At 42.4% G+C, this 19,181-nt stretch overlaps 1 protein-coding gene across 1 annotated transcript; it reads left to right on the top strand.

Moving 5' to 3' along the window:
* The first annotated feature begins 8,006 nt into the window (after positions 1–8,006).
* LOC121557016 (basement membrane-specific heparan sulfate proteoglycan core protein-like) lies at positions 8,007–12,799 on the top strand. Its single transcript, XM_045226995.1, has 8 exons — positions 8,007–8,127; positions 10,212–10,358; positions 10,628–10,762; positions 11,168–11,334; positions 11,518–11,713; positions 11,961–12,140; positions 12,248–12,514; positions 12,729–12,799. Exons 1-8 carry the CDS (start codon positions 8,079–8,081, stop codon positions 12,731–12,733), a joined length of 1,146 nt encoding a protein of 381 aa, XP_045082930.1. The 5' UTR covers positions 8,007–8,078; the 3' UTR covers positions 12,734–12,799.
* The last annotated feature ends 6,382 nt before the right edge of the window (positions 12,800–19,181 follow it).

The following is a 19,181-nucleotide window of genomic DNA, read 5'->3' as shown; positions in this document are numbered from 1 at the left end:
GGGATCCAGAATAAATCAAATACTACCTGTTGTATCAAACAGCTATTTTAGGGGAATTTACTTATTAGTTCTGAATTACTTTTAACATTCTAATAAAAATCATGTAAATAAAAAATATAATTAATGTTTTGTCATGAACAAAACAATAACTCAAGTTTTCATTCATGTATAATTCTTAACATTCTACTATAGCTCATAATTTAACTTTAGTGACGTGCATATGAATGCACAGATTTAGAAAATAAAGATTCTAACCTTTCTGCTAACAGAAGTTAACCTTGTTGTTCTCAGAGTCTGTGTTTGAATAACAAACTTCAAACCTGCTTTACTGTCAATGAGAACAGAGTGACTGTGTCAACAATGCATTTGATGAAACAGGAAACACAGGTGTGTACATTTTAAATGGCACCCTATTTCATACATAGTTCACTAATTTTTTCCTTACGTGCCTTGGTAAAAAATAGTGTACTACGAAGTCAATCAGGTGCCATTTACAAGAACTTCTCTCACTTACACACACAAACACACAACTTTATATCTAACTATCTCTACTACCTATTGTATCTCCTCTCTACTCTCTGATTCTCTATCTCCTCGTTATCTCTAATTAGCTCTACTAACTAATTGCCATCTCTTTAATTTAAGCTACAGGAAAGTGTGTGCCCTCAGGACTGGAGGGAAGCGAAAGTTGTTTTGTTAGACTTCAGTGCAGCTTTTGATATTATCGATCATAATCTGCTGCTGCAAAAACGTATGTGTTATGGCTTTAAACCCCCTGCTATATTGTGGATAAGAGTTACCTGTCTAACAGAACACACAGGGTGTTCTTTAATGGAAGCCTCTCCAACATAATCCAGGTAAAGTCGGACATTTCCCAGGGCAGTTTTTAAGCCCCTTATTTTTTTCAACCTTTACTAATGACCTACCACTGGCGTTGAGTAAAGCCTGTGTATCTATGTATGGTGATGACTCAACATTATACACGTCAGCTACTACAGCAAGTGAAATCACTGCAACGCTTAACAAAGAGCTGCAGTCAGTTTTAGAATGGGTGGCAAGTAATCAGATAGTACTAAATATCTTCAAAAACTAAAAGCATTCTATTTGGGAAAAACCCTAAACCTCTGTAGCTCAGCTGGTAGAGCACGGCGCTTGTAACGCCAAGGTAGTGGGTTTGATCCCTGGGACCACCCATACACAAAAATGTATGCACGCATGACTCTAAGTCGCTTTGGATAAAAGCGTCTGCTAAATGGCATATTATTATTATAACTAAATCTTGTGATGAATAATGTGGAAATGTAGAAAGTTGAGGAGACTAAACTGCTTGGTGTAACCCTGGATTGTAAATTTCCATTGTCAATACATATTGATGCAATGGTAGCTAAGATGGGGATAGGTCTGTCTGTAATAAATCGATGCTCTGCTTTCCTGACAGCGCTATGAAGAAAACAAGTCATACAGTCCCTAGTTTTATCGCACCTGGACTAATGTCCAATCATATGGTCTTGTGCCATATTTTGTAGTGCCAATCTCTCCTAGCTCAAAGTAGAGGAGAGATTAACTGCATCACTGCTTGTCTTTGTGAGAGTTATTGACATGTTGAAATCACAGAGCTGTCTGGTTAAGTGACTAGTTCACAGCTCAGACACCCAAACATTCCCCACAAGACATGCCACCAGAGGTCTCTCACAATACCCAAGTCCAGAACAGACTATGGGAAACACGCAGTACTACATAGAGCGATGATTACACTGAAATCTTGTTCATATCATGTAACTCAGTCAAGTAGTAATATCAGATTTAAAAACCAGAAAAACTACACCTTATGGAACAGCATGGACTGTAAAGAGACACAATCAGGCACACACACACACACACACACACACACTCACATTAACACACAAATGCTAACACACATATTCTACACACACTTAGATTTTAATAATGTTATTTTTCTGTATTATTCATTTTGTATTGCAGATACAGTTGATGTCGGAAGTTTACATACACCTTAGCCAATTTACACTCAATTGGTATTTGGTAGCATTGCCTTTAAATTGTTTAACTTGGGTCAAACGTTTCAGGTAGCCTTCCACAAGCTTCCCACAATAAGTTGGGTGAATTTTGGCCCATTCCTCCTGAGAGTGCTGGTGTAACTGAGTCAGGTTTGTAGGCCTCCTTGCTCAAACACGCTTTTTCAGTTCTGCCCACAAATCTTCTATAGGGTTGAGGTCAGGGCTTTGTGATGGCCACTCCAATTCCTTGACTTTGTTGTCCTTAAGCCATTTTGCCACAACTTTGGAAGTATGCTTGGGGTCATTGTCCATTTGGAAGATCCATTTGCGACCAAGCTTTAACTTCCTGACTGATGTCTTGAGATGTTGCTTCAATATGTCCACATAATTTTCCTTTTCCTCATGATGCCAGCTATTTTGTGAAGTGCACCAGTCCCTCCTGCAGCAAAGCACCCCCACAGCATGACGCTGCCACCCCCTTGCTTCACGGTTGAGATGGTGTTCTTCGGCTTGCAAGCGCCCCCTTTTTCCTCCAAACATAACCATGGTCATTATGGCCAAACAGTTCTATTTTTGTTTCCTCAGACCAGAGGACATTTTTCCAAAGAGTACGATCTTTGTCCACATGTGCAGTTGCAAACCATCGTCTTGCTTTTTTATGGCGGTTTTGGAGCAGTGGCTTCTTCCTTGCTGAGCGGCCTTTCAGGTTATGTCGAAATAGGACTTGTTTTACTGTGGATATAGATACTTTTGTACCTGTTTCCTCCAGCATCTTCACAAGGTCGTTTGATGTTGTTCTGGGATTGATTCGCACTTTTTGCACCAAAGTACGTTCATCTCTAGAAGACAGAACATGTCTCCTTCCTGAGCGGTATGACGGCTGCATGGTCCCATGGTGTTTATACTTGCGTACTATTGTTTGTACAGATGAACGTGGTACCTTCAGGCATTTGGAAATTGCTCCCAAGGATGAACCAGACTTGTGGAGGTCTACAAATTTTCTTCTGAGGTCTTGGCTGATTTCTTTTGATTTTCCCATGATGTCAAGCAAAGAGGCACTGAGTTTGAAGGTAGGCCTTGAAATACATCCACAGGTACACCTCCAATTGACTCAAATGATGTCAATTAGCCTATCAAAAGCTTCTAAAGCCATGACATCATTTTCTGGAATTTTCCAAGCTGTTTAAAGGCACAGTCAACTTAGTGTATGTAAACTTCTGACCCACTGAAATTGTGATACAGTGAATTATAAGTGAAATAATCTGTCTGTAAACAATTGTTGGAAAAATTACTTGTGTCATGCACAAAGTAGATGTCCTAACCGACTTGCCAAATCTATAGTTTGTTAACAAGAAATGTGTGGAGTGGTTGAAAAACGAGTTTTAATGACTCCAACCTAAGTGTATGTAAACTTCTGACTTCAACTGTATATTGTGGTTGAGTAGTGTTTATAATGTGTTGTATTGTAGATATGTTGTGGTAGAGTAGTGGTGTAATAATGTGTTGTATTGTAGATATGTTGTGGTAGAGTAGTGTGTGATAATGTGTTGTATTGTAGATATGTTGTGGTAGAGTAGTGTGTAATAATGTGTTGTGTGAAATAGGGTTTTATTGTATGTAATTGCGTTATCATGATGTGACCCCAGAAAGAGTAGCTGCTGCCTTGGCAGGAACTAATGGGGATCCATAATAAATACATTTACAAATACTAGCTGTTGTCTCTAACAGTTATTATTGGGGGGTGTATTAGATCTGAATTTCTATGAACATTCTAATAAAAATAATGTAAATTTAAAAACTAGAACTTTTTGTAAAATAATAATTCAATGTTTCAATTATATAGCATTCTTGACATTCTACTATAACTCATAACTTAACTTTAGTGAGGTGCTTGTGAATGGAGAGATTTAGGAAATAAATATTCTAACCTTTCTGGGATCAGAAGTTAACCTTGCTGTTCTCAGAGTCTATGTTTGACTGACGAACTTCAACCCTGCTTTACTGTCAATGAAAACAGAGTGACTGTGTCAACAATGCATTTGATGAAACAGGAAACACAGGTGTGTACATTTTAAATGGCACCCTATTTCATACATAGTTCACTCATTTTTTCCTTACATGCCTTGGTAAAAAATAGTGTACTACGAAGTCAATCAGGTGCCATTTACAAGAACTTCTCTCACTTACACACACAAACACACAACTTTATATCTAACTACCTCTACTACCTATTGTAACTCCTCTCTACTCTCTGATTCTCTATCTCCTCGTTATCTCTAATTAGCTCTACTAACTAATTGCCATCTCTTTAATTTAAGCTACAGGAAAGTGTGTGCCCTCAGGACTGGAGGGAAGCGAAAGTTGTTTTGTTAGACTTCAGTGCAGCTTTTGATATTATCGATCATAATCTGCTGCTGCATAATCTGCTGCTGCTGCTCTCAAATGGTACCCTATTTCCTACATACAGTGGGGGGAAAAAGTATTTAGTTGTGCAAGTTCTCCCACTTAAAAAGATGAGAGAGGCCTGTAATTTTCATCATAGGTACACGTCAACTATGACAGACAAAATTAGAATTTTTTTTGCAGAAAATCACATTGTAGGATTTTTAATGAATTTATTTGCAAATGATGGTGGAAAATAAGTATTTGGTCAATAACAAAAGTTTCTCAATACTTTGTTATATACCCTTTGTTGGCAATGACACAGGTCAAACGTTTTCTGTAAGTCTTCACAAGGTTTTCACACACGGTTGCTGGTATTTTGGCCCATTCCTCCATTCAGATCTCCTCTAGAGCAGTGATGTTTTGGGGCTGTCGCTGGGAAACACGGACTTTCAACTCTCTCCAAAGATTTTCTATGGGGTTGAGATCTGGAGACTGGCTAGGCCACTCCAGGACCTTGAAATGCTTCTTACGAAGCCACTCCTTCGTTGCCCGGGCGGTGTGTTTGGGATCATTGTCATGCTGAAAGACCCAGCCACGTTTCATCTTCAATGCCCTTGCTGATGGAAGGAGGTTTTCACTCAAAATCTCATGATACATGGCCCCATTCATTCTTTCCTTTACATGGATCAGTCGTCCTGGTCCCTTAGCAGAAAAACAGCCCCAAAGCATGATGTTTCCACCCCCATTCACAGTAGGTATGGTGTTCTTTGGATGCAACTCAGCATTCTTTGTCCTCCAAACACGACGAGTTGAGTTTTTACCAAAAAGTTCTATTTTGGTTTCATCTGACCATATGACATTCTCCCAATCCTCTTCTGGATCATCCAAATGCACTCCAGCAAACTTCAGATGGGCCTGGACATGTACTGGCTTAAGCAGGGGGACACGTCTGGCACTGCAGGATTTGAGTCCCTGGCGGCGTAGTGTGTTACTGATGGTAGGCTTTGTTACTTTGGTCCCAGCTCTCTGCAGGTCATTCACTAGGTCCCCCCTGTGTGGTTCTGGGATTTTTGCTCACCGTTCTTGTGAACATTTTGACCCCACGGGGTGCGATCTTGCGTGGAGCCCCAGATCGAGGGAGATTATCAGTGGTCTTGTATGTCTTCCATTTCCTAATAATTGCTCCCACAGTTGATTTCTTCAAACCAAGCTGCTTACCTATTGCAGATTCAGTCTTCCCAGCCTGGTGCAGGTCTACAATTTTGTTTCTGGTGTCCTTTGACAGCTCTTTGGTCTTGGCCATAGTGGAGTTTGGAGTGTGACTGTTTTAGGTTGTGGACAGGTGTCTTTTATACTGATAACAAGTTCAAACAGGTGCCATTAATATAGGTAACGAGTGGAGGACAGAGGAGCCTCTTAAAGAAGAAGTTACAGGTCTGTGAGAGTCAGAAATCTTGCTTGTTTGTAGGTGACCAAATACTTATTTTCCACCATAATTTGCAAATAAATTCATTAAAAATCCTACAATGTGATTTTCTGGATTTTTTTCTCTCTCAATTTGTCTGTCATAGTTGATGTGTACCTATAATGAAAATTACAGGCCTCTCTCATCTTTTTAAGTGGGAGAACTTGCACAATTGGTGGCTGACTAAATACTTTTTTCCCCACTGTAGTTGATTTGACTTTTGCTTCTGTTAACACCTCATTGCTCAATGGGCTTTTTTTCCCCACTGTATTTCATTAATTTTTCCTCATGTGCCCTGGTCAAAAATAGTGCACTATAAAGTACCATTAATAAGGGAATGAGTGGGAATGTGGTGCCATTTATGACGCAAAAAACAAGAACATCACACAAACACACACACACACCTTTATCTCTCACTATTTCTACTAACTATTGTATGCACCTTGGTGGAAAATTACAAACTAGGCTCTGTCTATTCTGTATTAACCTTTGAGAACTGTCTCTTCTGTGTTTCTCTACTGATACAAACCGTCCTTGTCTGTTCTAGTCATAAGACTGGTTGAAACCACAGTATGTGACACATCCTGTTACAAACATGCTGATGAGAACAGAGAATAGCATGATTAGCAGAATCACAATCTAATCATTCAGACTATACCCGGTGTCGGCAGATAGTTACCCACCGATTGTTTCCATCTGCTAAACTGCCATGTAGACAAAATAGGTTGTACTTTTTCTATAAGAGGAGAGAGACAACTCTGTTCATTGGGCCTTAGCTGCACAACTGTTGAGGTGCATAGTTAACCGCTCCATGTTTGCAAATCTTATAGTAAGGTGGTGTTTGAAAGAATCTGCAGTCTCTCTCTTCCCTTTGATTAGAATTTCTACTCTCTACTCTCTGATTCTCTATCTCCTCTTTATCTCTAACTATCTCTACTACCTATTGTATCTCCTCTCTACTCTCTGATTCTCTATCTCCTCTTTATCTCTAACTATCTCTACTACCTATTGTATCTACTCTCTGCTCTGATTCTCTATCTCCTCTTTATCTCTAACTATCTCTACTAACTATTGTATCTCCTTTCTACTCTCTGATTCTCCCACTTGTTCTAATTCTGTCTATATTGTTGGACACATGCTGATACACTTGTGTTTAGCGACCATGGTCAAGGTATTCTAATCTAGTTTTGAAGTCAATGCAATATCTCTGATATATTATCTGTTCTTTATGATTCCAGTTGAATCACAGGTTGTATTTGTAATGATACAATATTCTGACTCCTTTAGTGACTTTGTAGGATTTATTTAAGAGATAAAGAATACTTAAAAATATATGTTATTATTGATAATATAGTAAAGAGTGAAAACTTTTAGGCTACAGTCCAGTATATTATAATGTGACCTATCTGAGTATATATCCAACAGCAGGGCTGGTTCTGGGATGCTATTTCTGGGCTGGTTTTAGAATGATATATATGGGCTGGTTCTAGGATGATATTTCTGGGCTGGTTCTAGTATGATATTTCTGGCCGGGGGCTAATATTTCTGAGCTAATATTCTGCAACTGTCTGCCTGTCTGTCAGTCTGTCTGTCTGGCTCTGTCTGTATGTCTGGCTGTCTGTCTGGCTCTGTCTGGCAGTCTGTCTGTCTGCCTGACTGGGTCAGCTGAACACACAAAGAAAGAAGGAGGGGAACAGGGGAAGGAGAGAGAGAGAGAGAGAGAGAGAGAGAGAGAGAGAGAGAGAGAGAGAGAGAGAGAGAGAGAGAGAGAGAGAGAGAGAGAGAGAGAGAGAGAGAGAGAGAGAGAGAGAGAGAGAGAGAGAGAGAGAGAGAGAGAGAGAGAGATAGAGGGTGTGTTAGGGAAAGAGAGATGGGGGAGAGAGAGAGTGGTTGTAGGACAGAGAGAGAGAGAGAGAGAGAGAGAGAGAGAGAGAGAGAGAGAGAGAGGGTGTGTTGGGGAAAGAGAGATGGGAGAGAGAGAGAGAGAGCGAGAGAGGGAGAGAGACAGAGAGAGAGAGAGAGAGAGAGAGAGAGAGAGAGAGAGAGAGAGAGAGAGAGACAGAGAGAGAGAGAGAGAGCGAGAGAGGGAGAGAGACAGAGAGAGAGAGAGAGAGAGAGAGAGAGAGGGAGAGGGTGTGTTAGAGAAAGAGAGATGGGGGAGAGAGAGTGGTTGTAGGACAGCAGAGAGAGATAGTTTAGTTCGGTTCATCATGGATTCCTCCAAAACAGTACTGCTCCTCTGTTCTCTACTCTGGACAGGTAAACTACAAGCTGCTTATCTCTACATTACCATGCAGAACATGTTATTAAATCATTTACATTGATCATTTCAGTGATATATTATTTTCCTAACCTTGAAAGCAGTCTATAGACAAGGCCAGGAAATAAATATATACATACGTTAAATGGCTGCACTATCCCTTTGAAGTGTATATATATTATTAGCTTTGAACTGCTTTAAACTTTCTACCAAAAAATCATGTAACTCACCAAAAACGTTTTGGGGTTATGAAAAAAATAGTAACCTAATGTTGCAATGGTTTAGAATTCTTAATCTTAACATAAAATGTTGCTCATAACTTCAAATGCACAGTGATGTATTTCCTTTTTGACTGTATATGTGACTTTATAATATAAAACAACAGTGTTAATATCATCCCCTGGTCTAGTATAGCTGAGTCATGGTCCTTTCCAGACCTGAGCTGCATGTTGTCTCTGATTGGTTGTTTGCTCTGGGGTGGTGTTTGTTTGCTGTTCTCACCACAGACCAGACTGTGCGCTCACAGTCTGCCCCTGTGTGTGTGTGTGTGTGTGTGTCTGTCTGTGTGTGTTTTGTATGAGTGTACGTGCGTATATGCATCCAGTGAATGTGGACATGGTCTATATTGCTCTCTGTATGTGAACACAGTATATGCAAGAGTAGCGTGTGAGTGTGTGTACATGCTTGTGTGTGTGTGTGTGTGAGTGTGTATTTGTATTTTATTATGATCCCCATTAGCCGTTGCTAAAGCAGCAGCTACTCTTCCTGAGGTCCACACAAAACATGAATCATGACATAATACAGAACATTAATAGACAATAACAGCTCAAGGACATAACTACATAAAAAATTTTTAAAGGCACACGTAGCCTACATATCAATACATACACACAAACTATCTAGGTCAACTAGAGGAGAGGCGTTGTGCCGTGAGGTGTTGCTTTATCTGTTTTTTTAAACCAGGTTTGCTGTTTATTTGAACAATATGAGATGGAACGGAGTTCCATGCAATAATGGCTCTATATAATACTGTACGCTTTCTTGAATTTGTTCTGGATTTGGGGACTGTGAAAAGACCCCTGGTGGCATGTCTGGTGGGGTACGTGTGTGTGTCAGAGCTGTGAGTGTGTGTGTGTATGTGTGTGAGTGTGTTTGCTTATGTGTGTGTGTATGTGTGTGTGAGTGTGAGTCAAACTCATTGAACCCCCCCTCCTTTGGGTGGAACCCTGTGCTCTCTCTTGCATCAGAGGATGTCAGTGACCTGTGTGTGTGCATCTCTGTGTGTACGTGTGTGCTGTAACCCTGTCTCATCTCTCCTACACTGTGTGTTTGCGTGATGTGTGTGTGTCTCTGCGTATGTGACGTGTGTGTGTGTGTGTTACTAACCTAACTCTATTTAGTCATTTAGCAGAGCGACTTACATTAATGTTAAGATAGCTAGGTGGGACAACCACATATCACAGTCATAGTAAGTTCATTTTTCCTCAATAAAGAAGTAATCAGCAGTCAGAGCTAGTAGTAAAAGAGAAGTGTGGGGGGCGAGGAGGGATTATTTAAGATAAGAGGTAGGGTTTCAGATGTTTCCATTGGGGTGCCAGGACAGAGAAGAGCTTGGACTGGGCTGAGCGGGAGACTAGAGGTGGCAGAACGGAGGTCTTGGGTTGGGGTGTAGGGTTGGAGCATTGGGTTGGGGTGTAGGGTTTAAGCATAATCTGAAGGTAGGGAGGGGCAGTTCCTCTAGCTGCTCCGTAGGCAAGTACCATGGTCTCCTTCCCCGGGAGGATGAGCAGCTCTGTCTTGTCGAGGTTGAGCTTGAGATGGTGGGCCGACATCCAAGCTGAGATATCTGCCAGGCACGCAGAGATGTGTGTCGCTACCTGGGTGTCAGAAAAGGGGAATGAGAACAGTAGTTGAGGGTGTTCTCAATAGCAATGATAAGAGAGACCATGTGAGGATATGACAGAGCCAAGTGTACAGAGAAAAGAGGAGAGGGTCTAGAACCGAGCCCTGAGGGACACCTATAGAGTGTATGGTGGTGTGTGTGTGTGTGTGTGTTACTGACCAATCTCTCCCTCCAATCCAGTATGTGCCCAGGCCCCAGTAGTGTCAGTTGACCCCAGGTCAGCGGGGGTCCGGCTGGGGGAGTCGGTCAGTTTCCGCTGCCGGTTGGTCAGTGGATCACAGCCCGTCCATCTGGAGTGGAAGAGAACAAACAACCATCCACTGGCAGGTGGGGCTCCGACCACACACATACGCACACAGGCAGACAGACACACACAGGCACGCACACACACACACACACACACACACACACACACACACACACACACACACACGCCCTTGAATGGTACTCAACTACACAATAGCTGCGACACAATGTTAAATGGACGGTTTATAAAAAAGTGATGGTTGAACTGGTTTTAACTGGTCCTTACCGGTCATAAGTGGTTCTAGCTGGTTCTAACTCATTCTAACCGGTTTTAACTGCTCTGTCCTTAGATAACGTGAAAATCGGCCCGGATGGTTCCGTGCTCACCGTCGCTAACACCAGGAATGGTAACCAGGGGCAGTACCGTTGCGTGGCAACTAACTCTGCGGGCCGAAGCACCATGATGGCCTCGCTGACCATCAAACGTGAGTGACCATCCCTAAGAGATAGAGCTCCAGGGAGGGGCAGGGCTGAGGGGAGTAGAGCCCCAGAATAGAGCTGCAGGAGTGGGGAGGGATGGGTGGTGATGGGGAGGATCATAAGTAAGGTTAGGATGGGGAAGAGTGTATAGTGAGAGGTATCGGGAGGGCCATAATTATAGTGGTTGAAATGTAGCGTTAGGGTATGAGGATCATTCTTCTTATGGTTGGAACTTGAAACGTCACTAAATTAAACGTTTGGTTTGCGTACATGTGTCTGTATCTGTCTGTGTGTCACCCGAAGAAGTGGAAAACCACACTCATCCCTCTCCTCTTTGGTGTGTGTGTATGTATATGTGTGTGTTGTGTGTGTGTGTGTATGTGTGTGTTGTGTGTGTTCTCTCCCCTCAGATTCCCCTAAGGTGCGGGTGACCCCGGCAGGGCCCCTGCAAGTCCGGGTGGGTGAACCTGTAGCTCTGGAATGCCATGCCACAGGGAGGCCACGCCCCTCCATTACCTGGCAACGCCACGGAACAACACTGGTAACCACAACGACCGAGGACACCAGCACCCTGAAGGTCAGACGATCTGCCCGTATAGCTATACACAGACATGCTGTACACACATACACACACACACACACACACATACACACACACATACTTGTGAGGACTTTTTGAGGACCAACAATTGATGACCATTCAAATCATTTTTTTCCTAACCCTAAACCAAGTCTCTCCCTCCATGTCCCCCGTCTCCAGGTGGCAGCAGTGAGCTCTGAGGACGCTGGACTGTACGTGTGTCAGGTCCAGAACACTGAGGGGGTCGCCGAGGTCAAGGTGGAGGTCATCATTGAGGGTGGCCACGGTGCTGCCACGGCACCCAAGGCAACGGTATCCATGGCGGAAGTGACAGCTGTGGAGGGTCACACGGTGACTATGCAGTGTCAGGCCACAGGTAATAATGATAAGAAATCAATCAATCAGTCAATCAATGAATTAATCAATCAATCAGTCAATCAATCAGTCAGTGAGTCAATCACTAAGTCAATCAATCAGTCAATCAATCACTCAATCAATCATTAATTCAACCACTCAATCAATCAATCAATCAATGATAATAAATGATCTTAGATCAGAAAGGCTATTTCCCTGTTCCCTATATAATGCACTACTTTCTACTACACCCCCCCTCCTCTCCCCAGGTTCCCCCCTTCCTGTCGTCTCCTGGTCTAAACTGCGAGCCCCTTTACCTTGGCAGCACACTGTGGAGGGTGGAGTTCTGACTCTGACCAGCGTGGGGCGCCAGGATTCAGGACAATACATCTGTAATGCCACCAATACACACGGATACAGCCAGGCATACACACAGCTAGAGGTGGACTGTGAGTACACACACACACACACACACACACACACACACACACACCTTCATACCTCAACACAAATTCACATGTCATAACTCTCCCCCCTCTCCCCACTCCTCCCCAGCCCCTCCCCTACACCACCAGTCTACCAGACCAGGTGAGACTCCGCCCGGGTGACACCCTCCGTCTCCAGTGCCTCGCCCACGGTTCTCACCCAATCACATTCCATTGGACACGGGTGGGCCGGGCCAGCATTCCCGCAGGGGCGGAGACCACGAAGAATGGCCAGCTGCTGATTGGCCAGGTGAAGTTGATTGACAGCGGGACCTACAAATGCGTGGCGACCAACCACGTTGGGTCCAGCGAGGCTCTGGCGAAGGTCACAGTGAAAGGTGAATTGTAACTTATTAGTTGATCTGAAAACAAATCTTATAGACTTCTGTCTGAACCCTTCAGAGTAAAAGAAGCAGTGTGAGATGTTAATAGTCTGATGAGAATTAATGACTTTTCCTCTCTCTCTCTCTCTCTCTCTCTCTCTCTCTCTCTCTCTCTCTCTCTCTCTCTCTCTCTCTCTCTCTCTCTTTTTCTCTCTCTCCTTGTCCACAGCCTAAGCCAGCTCCTCACCCCTGCGGCTGTCGCCATGCACCTAATGTTGATGACACGTAGCCCCCCAAGATATGCATGGAGAACCCCCCCACACAAATAAATGTTAAAATGAATAATGCTTGTAATGATTTCTAGATATTCTCTGATTGACAATTCCTGATTTCAAGCATGTTTAGCTCAGGTAGCTAATTTACAATTACAGTCAGTCTTTTATATATTTTTACTCCTACAACATTCTGGGAACTTTCAATAATTCCCTGGTTTTCCAGAATTCCTGTTTGGAATGTTCCAGATTTCCTGCTTATTCCTTCCTGATTCCAGGACGCCTCCAACCAGGATTTTGGGAAAACCAGGGAATTTATTGGAAGTTCCTAGAATTTTGCAACCAGACTCTAATGGTCGCACTTTTGACGTCACTTTAAAGTTCCACTTTTAGCCACATGATGGCAATATTGAGCTAGCTATATGCAAGTAAGCAGACATTTACCTATAATACACTGAAACTATCAGGGCAAAGTTATGTTGGATTTCATTCAACTACATAAAACATATCTGATGGTAGACTAGACTAGAGTAGAGCAGAACAGACCAGTGGCACATGACCGGCCAACTCGCCTGAACCTTTCATTCTCTCTTTCTCTACCTCCTTCTTTCCTTTCATCATGCCCCTTTTTAAAGGGATGTTTCAAGTCTTTAAAAGAGGAGGAGAGGAAACATCTGCCCTCTCTCACATCTAACCACCCCCTCACTTCACAGAGAGAAAGGGAGCGAAGAGGGAGGGAGGAAAGGAGGAGGGAGGGAGGGAGGAGGGAGGGAGGGAGGGAGGGAGGGAGGGAGGGGGTTAAAGGGGTGTATTGGAGGAAGTTTCAGGAAGAGAGTTAGAGTATGTGTGCATATATACACTACCAGTCAAAAGTTTGGACATACCTGCTCATTCAAGGGTTTTTCTTTATTTTTACTATTTTCACATTGTAGAATTATAGTGAAGATATCAAAACTATGAAATAACACATATGGAATCATGTAGTAACCAAAAAAGTGTTAAACAAATCAAAATATATTTGATATTTGATATTCTTTAAACAGCAACCCTTTGCCTTGATGACAGCTTTGCACACTCTTGGCATTCTCTCAACCAGCTTCATGAGGTAGTCACCTGGAATGCATTTAAATTAACAGGTGTGCCTTCTTAAAAGTTAATTTGTGGATTTTCTTTCCTTTTTAATGCGTTTGAGCCAATCAGTTGTGTTGTGACAAGGTACAGTAATCCCTCGTTTATCGCGGGGGTTACGTTCCGAAAATGACCCGCGATAAGTGAAATCGCGAAATAGAAAACTTTTTTTTTTACAATTAGCAACTATTACATGTATACAAATACAGTGACTCACGTGTAGGCCGTTTCACTGCTCTTCAGACTGGGCCGCTGCATCCTGACTGCGCTCTGCAGTGTTCTCTTCTTCTGAAGCCCGCGGTGCAGGTGTGTTTGTTCGGGAGAAGAACATAGTGATAGGCAGCTGTTGTCGCTCTTTTTTCTTCTTTGCAAAAAGATCCTTGTACACCGACATGCCACCATCGATTACGTTGGAGAACTGTAACGAACGGCTCATCAAAGGGTCCCATTTCATTAGGAGATGTTCGAAATTACAAGATAATTTGGCCAACTTAATGTAAATTTGCCAAGCTGTTTTATGTACGTACACATAACTGCACGAGACGACAAAATGATAGCACAATTCGTAGCATGTTTTGATACAAGAAGCGGGAGTGAGTTTTTAGCGAATCAGAATGCAGAGCACAATGCACCAAAAAAAAAATGCATTATGAAAATCCGCGAAATAGCGAATCCGCGATAAGTGAACCGCGAAGTGGCGAGGGATCACTGTATACAGAAGATAGCACTATTTGGTAAAAGACCAAGTCCATATTGTGGCAAGAACAGCTCAAATAAGCAAAGAGAAACGACAGTCCATCATTACTTTCAGACATGAAAGTCAGTATACAAAAACCATCAAGCGCTATGATGAAACTGGCTCTCATGAGGACCGCCACAGGAATGGAAGACCCATAGTTACACCAATAAGAAGAAGACACCTGCTTGGGCCAAGAAACACGAGCAATGGACAATAGACCGATGGAAATTTGTCCTTAGGTCTGGATTCCAAATTGGAGATTTTTGGTTCCAGCCGCCGTGTCTTTGTGAGATGCGGTGTGGGTGAACGGATGATCTCCGCATGTGTAGTTCCCACCGTAAAGCATGGAGGAGGAGGTGTTATGGTGTGGGGGTGCTTTGTGGTGACACTGTCAGTGATTTGTTTAGAATTCTAGGCACACTTAACCAGCATGGCTACCACAGCATTCTGCAGTGATACGCCATCCCATCTGGTTTGGGCTTAGTGGGACTATCCTTTGTTTTTCAACAGGACAATTACCCAACACACCTCCAGGCTGTGTAAGGGCTATTTTATCAAGAAGGAGAGCGATTGAGTGCTGCATCAGATGACCTGGCCTCCACAATCCCCCGACCTCAACCCAATTGAGATGGTTTGGGATGAGTCGGACGGCAGAGTGAAGGAAAAGCAGCCAACAAGTGCTCAGCATATGTGGGAAGTCCTTCAAGACTGTTGGAAAAGCATTCCAGGTGAAGCTGGTTGAGAGAATGCAAGAGAGTGTGCAAAGCTGTCATCAAGGCAAAGGCTGGCTATTTGAAGAATGAAAATATGTTTTGATTTGTTTAACACTTTTTTGGTTGCTACATGATTCCATAGGTGTTATTTCATAGTTTTGATGTCTTCACTATTATTCTACAATGTAGAAAATAGTCAAAATAAAGAAAAACCCTTGAATGAGTAAACTTTTGAATGGTACTGTATATGTGTATATATACGTGTGTGTCGTATTACTTCCCAGCAGGACGTCATCAGAGGCTCTTTCTGCGTTCCAAATGGCAGTCTATTCCCTAGATAGTACACTACTACTCTATGGGCCCTGGTCAAAAGTAGTGCACTAAATAGGGAATAGGGTGACATCTGGTATTTCAGTGTTTATCTCACAGTCCATTAGAGAGAATACATCTGTCTCTACCAGCCAGGAGTTACTCAACAGACACACACACACACAGACACACACAGACATACACACACACACACACGCACACACACACACAGACATATACACACACACACACACACACACACACACACACAGACATACACACACACACACACACGCACACACACGCATGCACACACACGCACGCACGCACACAGACAGACACGCACACACACACGCACACTCACACAAACACACTCACACACTCACACACACGCACCCATGCACACAAGCACACACACACTCTCTCTCATAAAACACGCCCAGGTAGGAGAATGGACTTTGAAACCAGTAACTTATTCTGATAACATGGTTCCTTACGTAACTGAATACCACAGATTACCGAAGTAAAGATACTGTATATAGACCACATACTCTCTCTCTCTACATGTTGATCTGAAAAAGTCCAAACACCAATCAACATGAGGAAGAACTTAGGGAGCATCTTTGAAGGGCTTGGAAAACCCAGAACACACACACACACACACACACACACACACACACACACACAGTTTGGGAACCAGTGCATTAGTTTATATTAGGGGTCCAGTACACAGTACATGCTTAGCTAGACTACTTTCAGAAAGATCCCTGTTTACTGTAGCATTCCATGAGAAACATCCCTGTTTACTGTATCATTCCATTAGAAACATCCCTGTTTACTGTAGCATTCGATTAGAAACATCCTTGTTTACTGTAACATTCCATTACAAACATCCCTGTTTACTGTAGCATTCCATTAGAAACATCCCTGTTTACTGTAGCATTCCATTAGAAGCATCCTTGTTTACTGTAAAATTCCATTAGAAACATCCCTGTTTACTGTAGCATTCCATTAGAAACATCCCTGTTTACTGTAGAATTCCATTAGAAACATCCCTGTTTACTGTAACGTTCCATTAGAAACATCCTTGTTTACTGTTACATTCCATTAGAAACATCCCTGTTTACTGTTGCATTCCATTAGAAACATCCCTGTTTACTGTAGCATCCAATTAGAAACATCCATGTTTACTTCAGCATTCCATTAGAAACATCCCTGTTTACTGTAATATTCCATTAGAAACATCCCTGTTTACTGTTACGTTCGATTAGAAACATCCCTGTTTACTGTAGCATTCCATTAGAAACATCCCTGTTTACTGTAGCATTCCATTAGAAACATCCCTGTTTACTGTTGCATTCCATTAGAAACATCCCTGTTTACTGTAGCATTCCATTAGAAACATCCCTGTTTACTGTAGCATTCCATTACAAACATCCCTGTTTACTGTAGCATTCCATTAGAAACATCCCTGTTTACTGTAACATTCCATTAGAAACATCCCTGTTTACTGTAACATTCCATTAGAAACATCCCTGTTTACTGTAGCATTCCATTAGAAACATCCCTGTTTACTGTAGAATTCCATTAGAAACATCCCTGTTTACTGTAGCATTCCATTAGAAACATCCCTGTTTACTGTAGCATTCCATTAGAAACATCCCTGTTTACTGTTGCATTCCATTAGAAACATCCCTGTTTACTGTAGCATCCCATTAGAAACATCCCTGTTTACTGTAGCATTCCATTAGAAACATCCCTGTTTACTGTTGCATTCCATTAGAAACATCCCTGTTTACTGTAGCATTCCATTAGAAACATCCCAGTTTACTGTAACATTCCATTAGAAACATCCCTGTTTACTGTAGAATTCCATTAGAAACATCCCTGTTTACTGTAGCATTCCATTAGAAACATCCCTGTTTACTGTAAAATTCCATTAGAAACATCCCTGTTTACTGTAGCATTCCATTAGAAACATCCCTGTTTACTGTAGCATTCCATGAGAAACATCCCTGTTTACTGTAGCATTCCATTAGAAACATCCCTGTTTACTGTAGAATTCCATTAGAAACATCCCTGTTTACTGTAGCATTCCATGAGAAACATCCCTGTTTACTGTAGCATTCCATGAGAAACATCCCTGTTTACTGTAGCATTCCATTAGAAACATCCCTGTTTACTGTAGCATTCCATTAGAAACACACTAAGGCTAACACAGCATCTCTCACTCTCCACAACTAGAGCTGTACAGCGCAACTAATAATGTCATCATTACTGTGTGAGTGTTGGTGTGTGTGTTGGTGTGTGTGTGGTGTGTATGTATGCGTGTGTTTTTGTCTATGTCTGTGGTGTGTGTGTGTGTGTTGGTGTGTGTGTGTTTTTGTCTATGTCTGTGGTGTGTGTGTGTGTGTGTTGGTGTGTGTGTGGTGTGTATGTATGCGTGTGTTTTTGTCTATGTCTGTGGTGTGTGTGTGTGTGTGTTGGTGTGTGTGTTGGTGTGTGTGTGGTGTGTATGTATGCGTGTGTTTTTGTCTATGTCTGTGGTGTGTGTGTGTGTGTTTTTGTCTATGTCTTTGGTGTGTGTGTGTGTGTGTGTTGGTGTGTGTTTTTGTCTATGTCTGTGGTGTGTGTGTGTGTGTGTTGGTGTGTGTTTTTGTCTATGTCTGTGGTGTGTGTGTGTGTTTTGTCTATGTCTGTGGTGTGTGTGTGTGTTTTGTCTATGTCTGTGGTGTGTGTGTGTGTTTTGTCTATGTCTGTGGTGTGTGTGTGTTTTGTCTATGTCTGTGGTGTGTGTGTGTGTTTTGTCTATGTCTGTGGTGTGTGTGTGTGTTTTGTCTATGTCTGTGGTGTGTGTGTGTGTGTTTTGTCTATGTCTGTGGTGTGTGTGTGTGTTTTGTCTATGTCTGTGGTGTGTGTGTGTGTGTGTTTTGTCTATGTCTGTGGTGTGTGTGTGTGTGTTATGACTTGCGATGTAGGAGGTAGAAAGGAATAATCATAGTCAAATTACAGCATTTGGCAACATGAGACATTCCCATGGCAACGACCTGATGACCCCAGCCTCTCAGGAAGGAACCAATAGTGTGTGAGGGTTTTCCCCCGGGCAGGAAGTGAGAGGTGGAAGGGAGGCGCCCGCCAAAGTCTGTCACCATGGTTTCCACCTGTAGAATTCTGATAAGCTAAAGGCACTAGGTTGTGGAAACAGTGAAGTTCCTGCAGCCTGGCACAGCATGGCTGGTTGATGGGGTAATAGGAGAGGGAGTTTTCATTCTGTTGGCTTGACCAACAATCTCTCACAGTCTGATGTCAAAATTAGACGTTCATCCATGTTTCTCAAAAGTCAAAGGTTAGGCATTAACTCTGGATTATTAAGGTTAGGCATTAAATCTGAATGGTTAAGGTAAGGGTTAAGGTTTGGGATAGGCTTAATAATAAATAAAGAGATGTTCTATTGCTGGATTTGAACATGCAACCTTTGGATCCAGAGTCTTAAGCCCATCCACCATCCTCAACACCCTAGT

The sequence above is a fragment of the Coregonus clupeaformis genome, chromosome 18, assembly GCF_020615455.1.
Source record: "Coregonus clupeaformis isolate EN_2021a chromosome 18, ASM2061545v1, whole genome shotgun sequence".
Classification (NCBI taxonomy): Eukaryota; Metazoa; Chordata; class Actinopteri; order Salmoniformes; family Salmonidae; genus Coregonus; species Coregonus clupeaformis.
This window is presented reverse-complemented; position numbering and strand designations above follow the sequence as displayed.

Excerpts from the sequence above, each read along its gene's own strand:
- LOC121557016 (XM_045226995.1), top strand. The coding sequence starts at position 8,079 with ATGGATTCCTCCAAAACAGTACTGCTCCTCTGTTCTCTACTCTGGACA. Across the intron at positions 8,128-10,211 it reads CTGTTCTCTACTCTGGACAG|TATGTGCCCAGGCCCCAGTA; the intron begins GTAAACTACAAG and ends CCTCCAATCCAG. Across the intron at positions 12,141-12,247 it reads CACACAGCTAGAGGTGGACT|CCCTCCCCTACACCACCAGT; the intron begins GTGAGTACACAC and ends CTCCTCCCCAGC.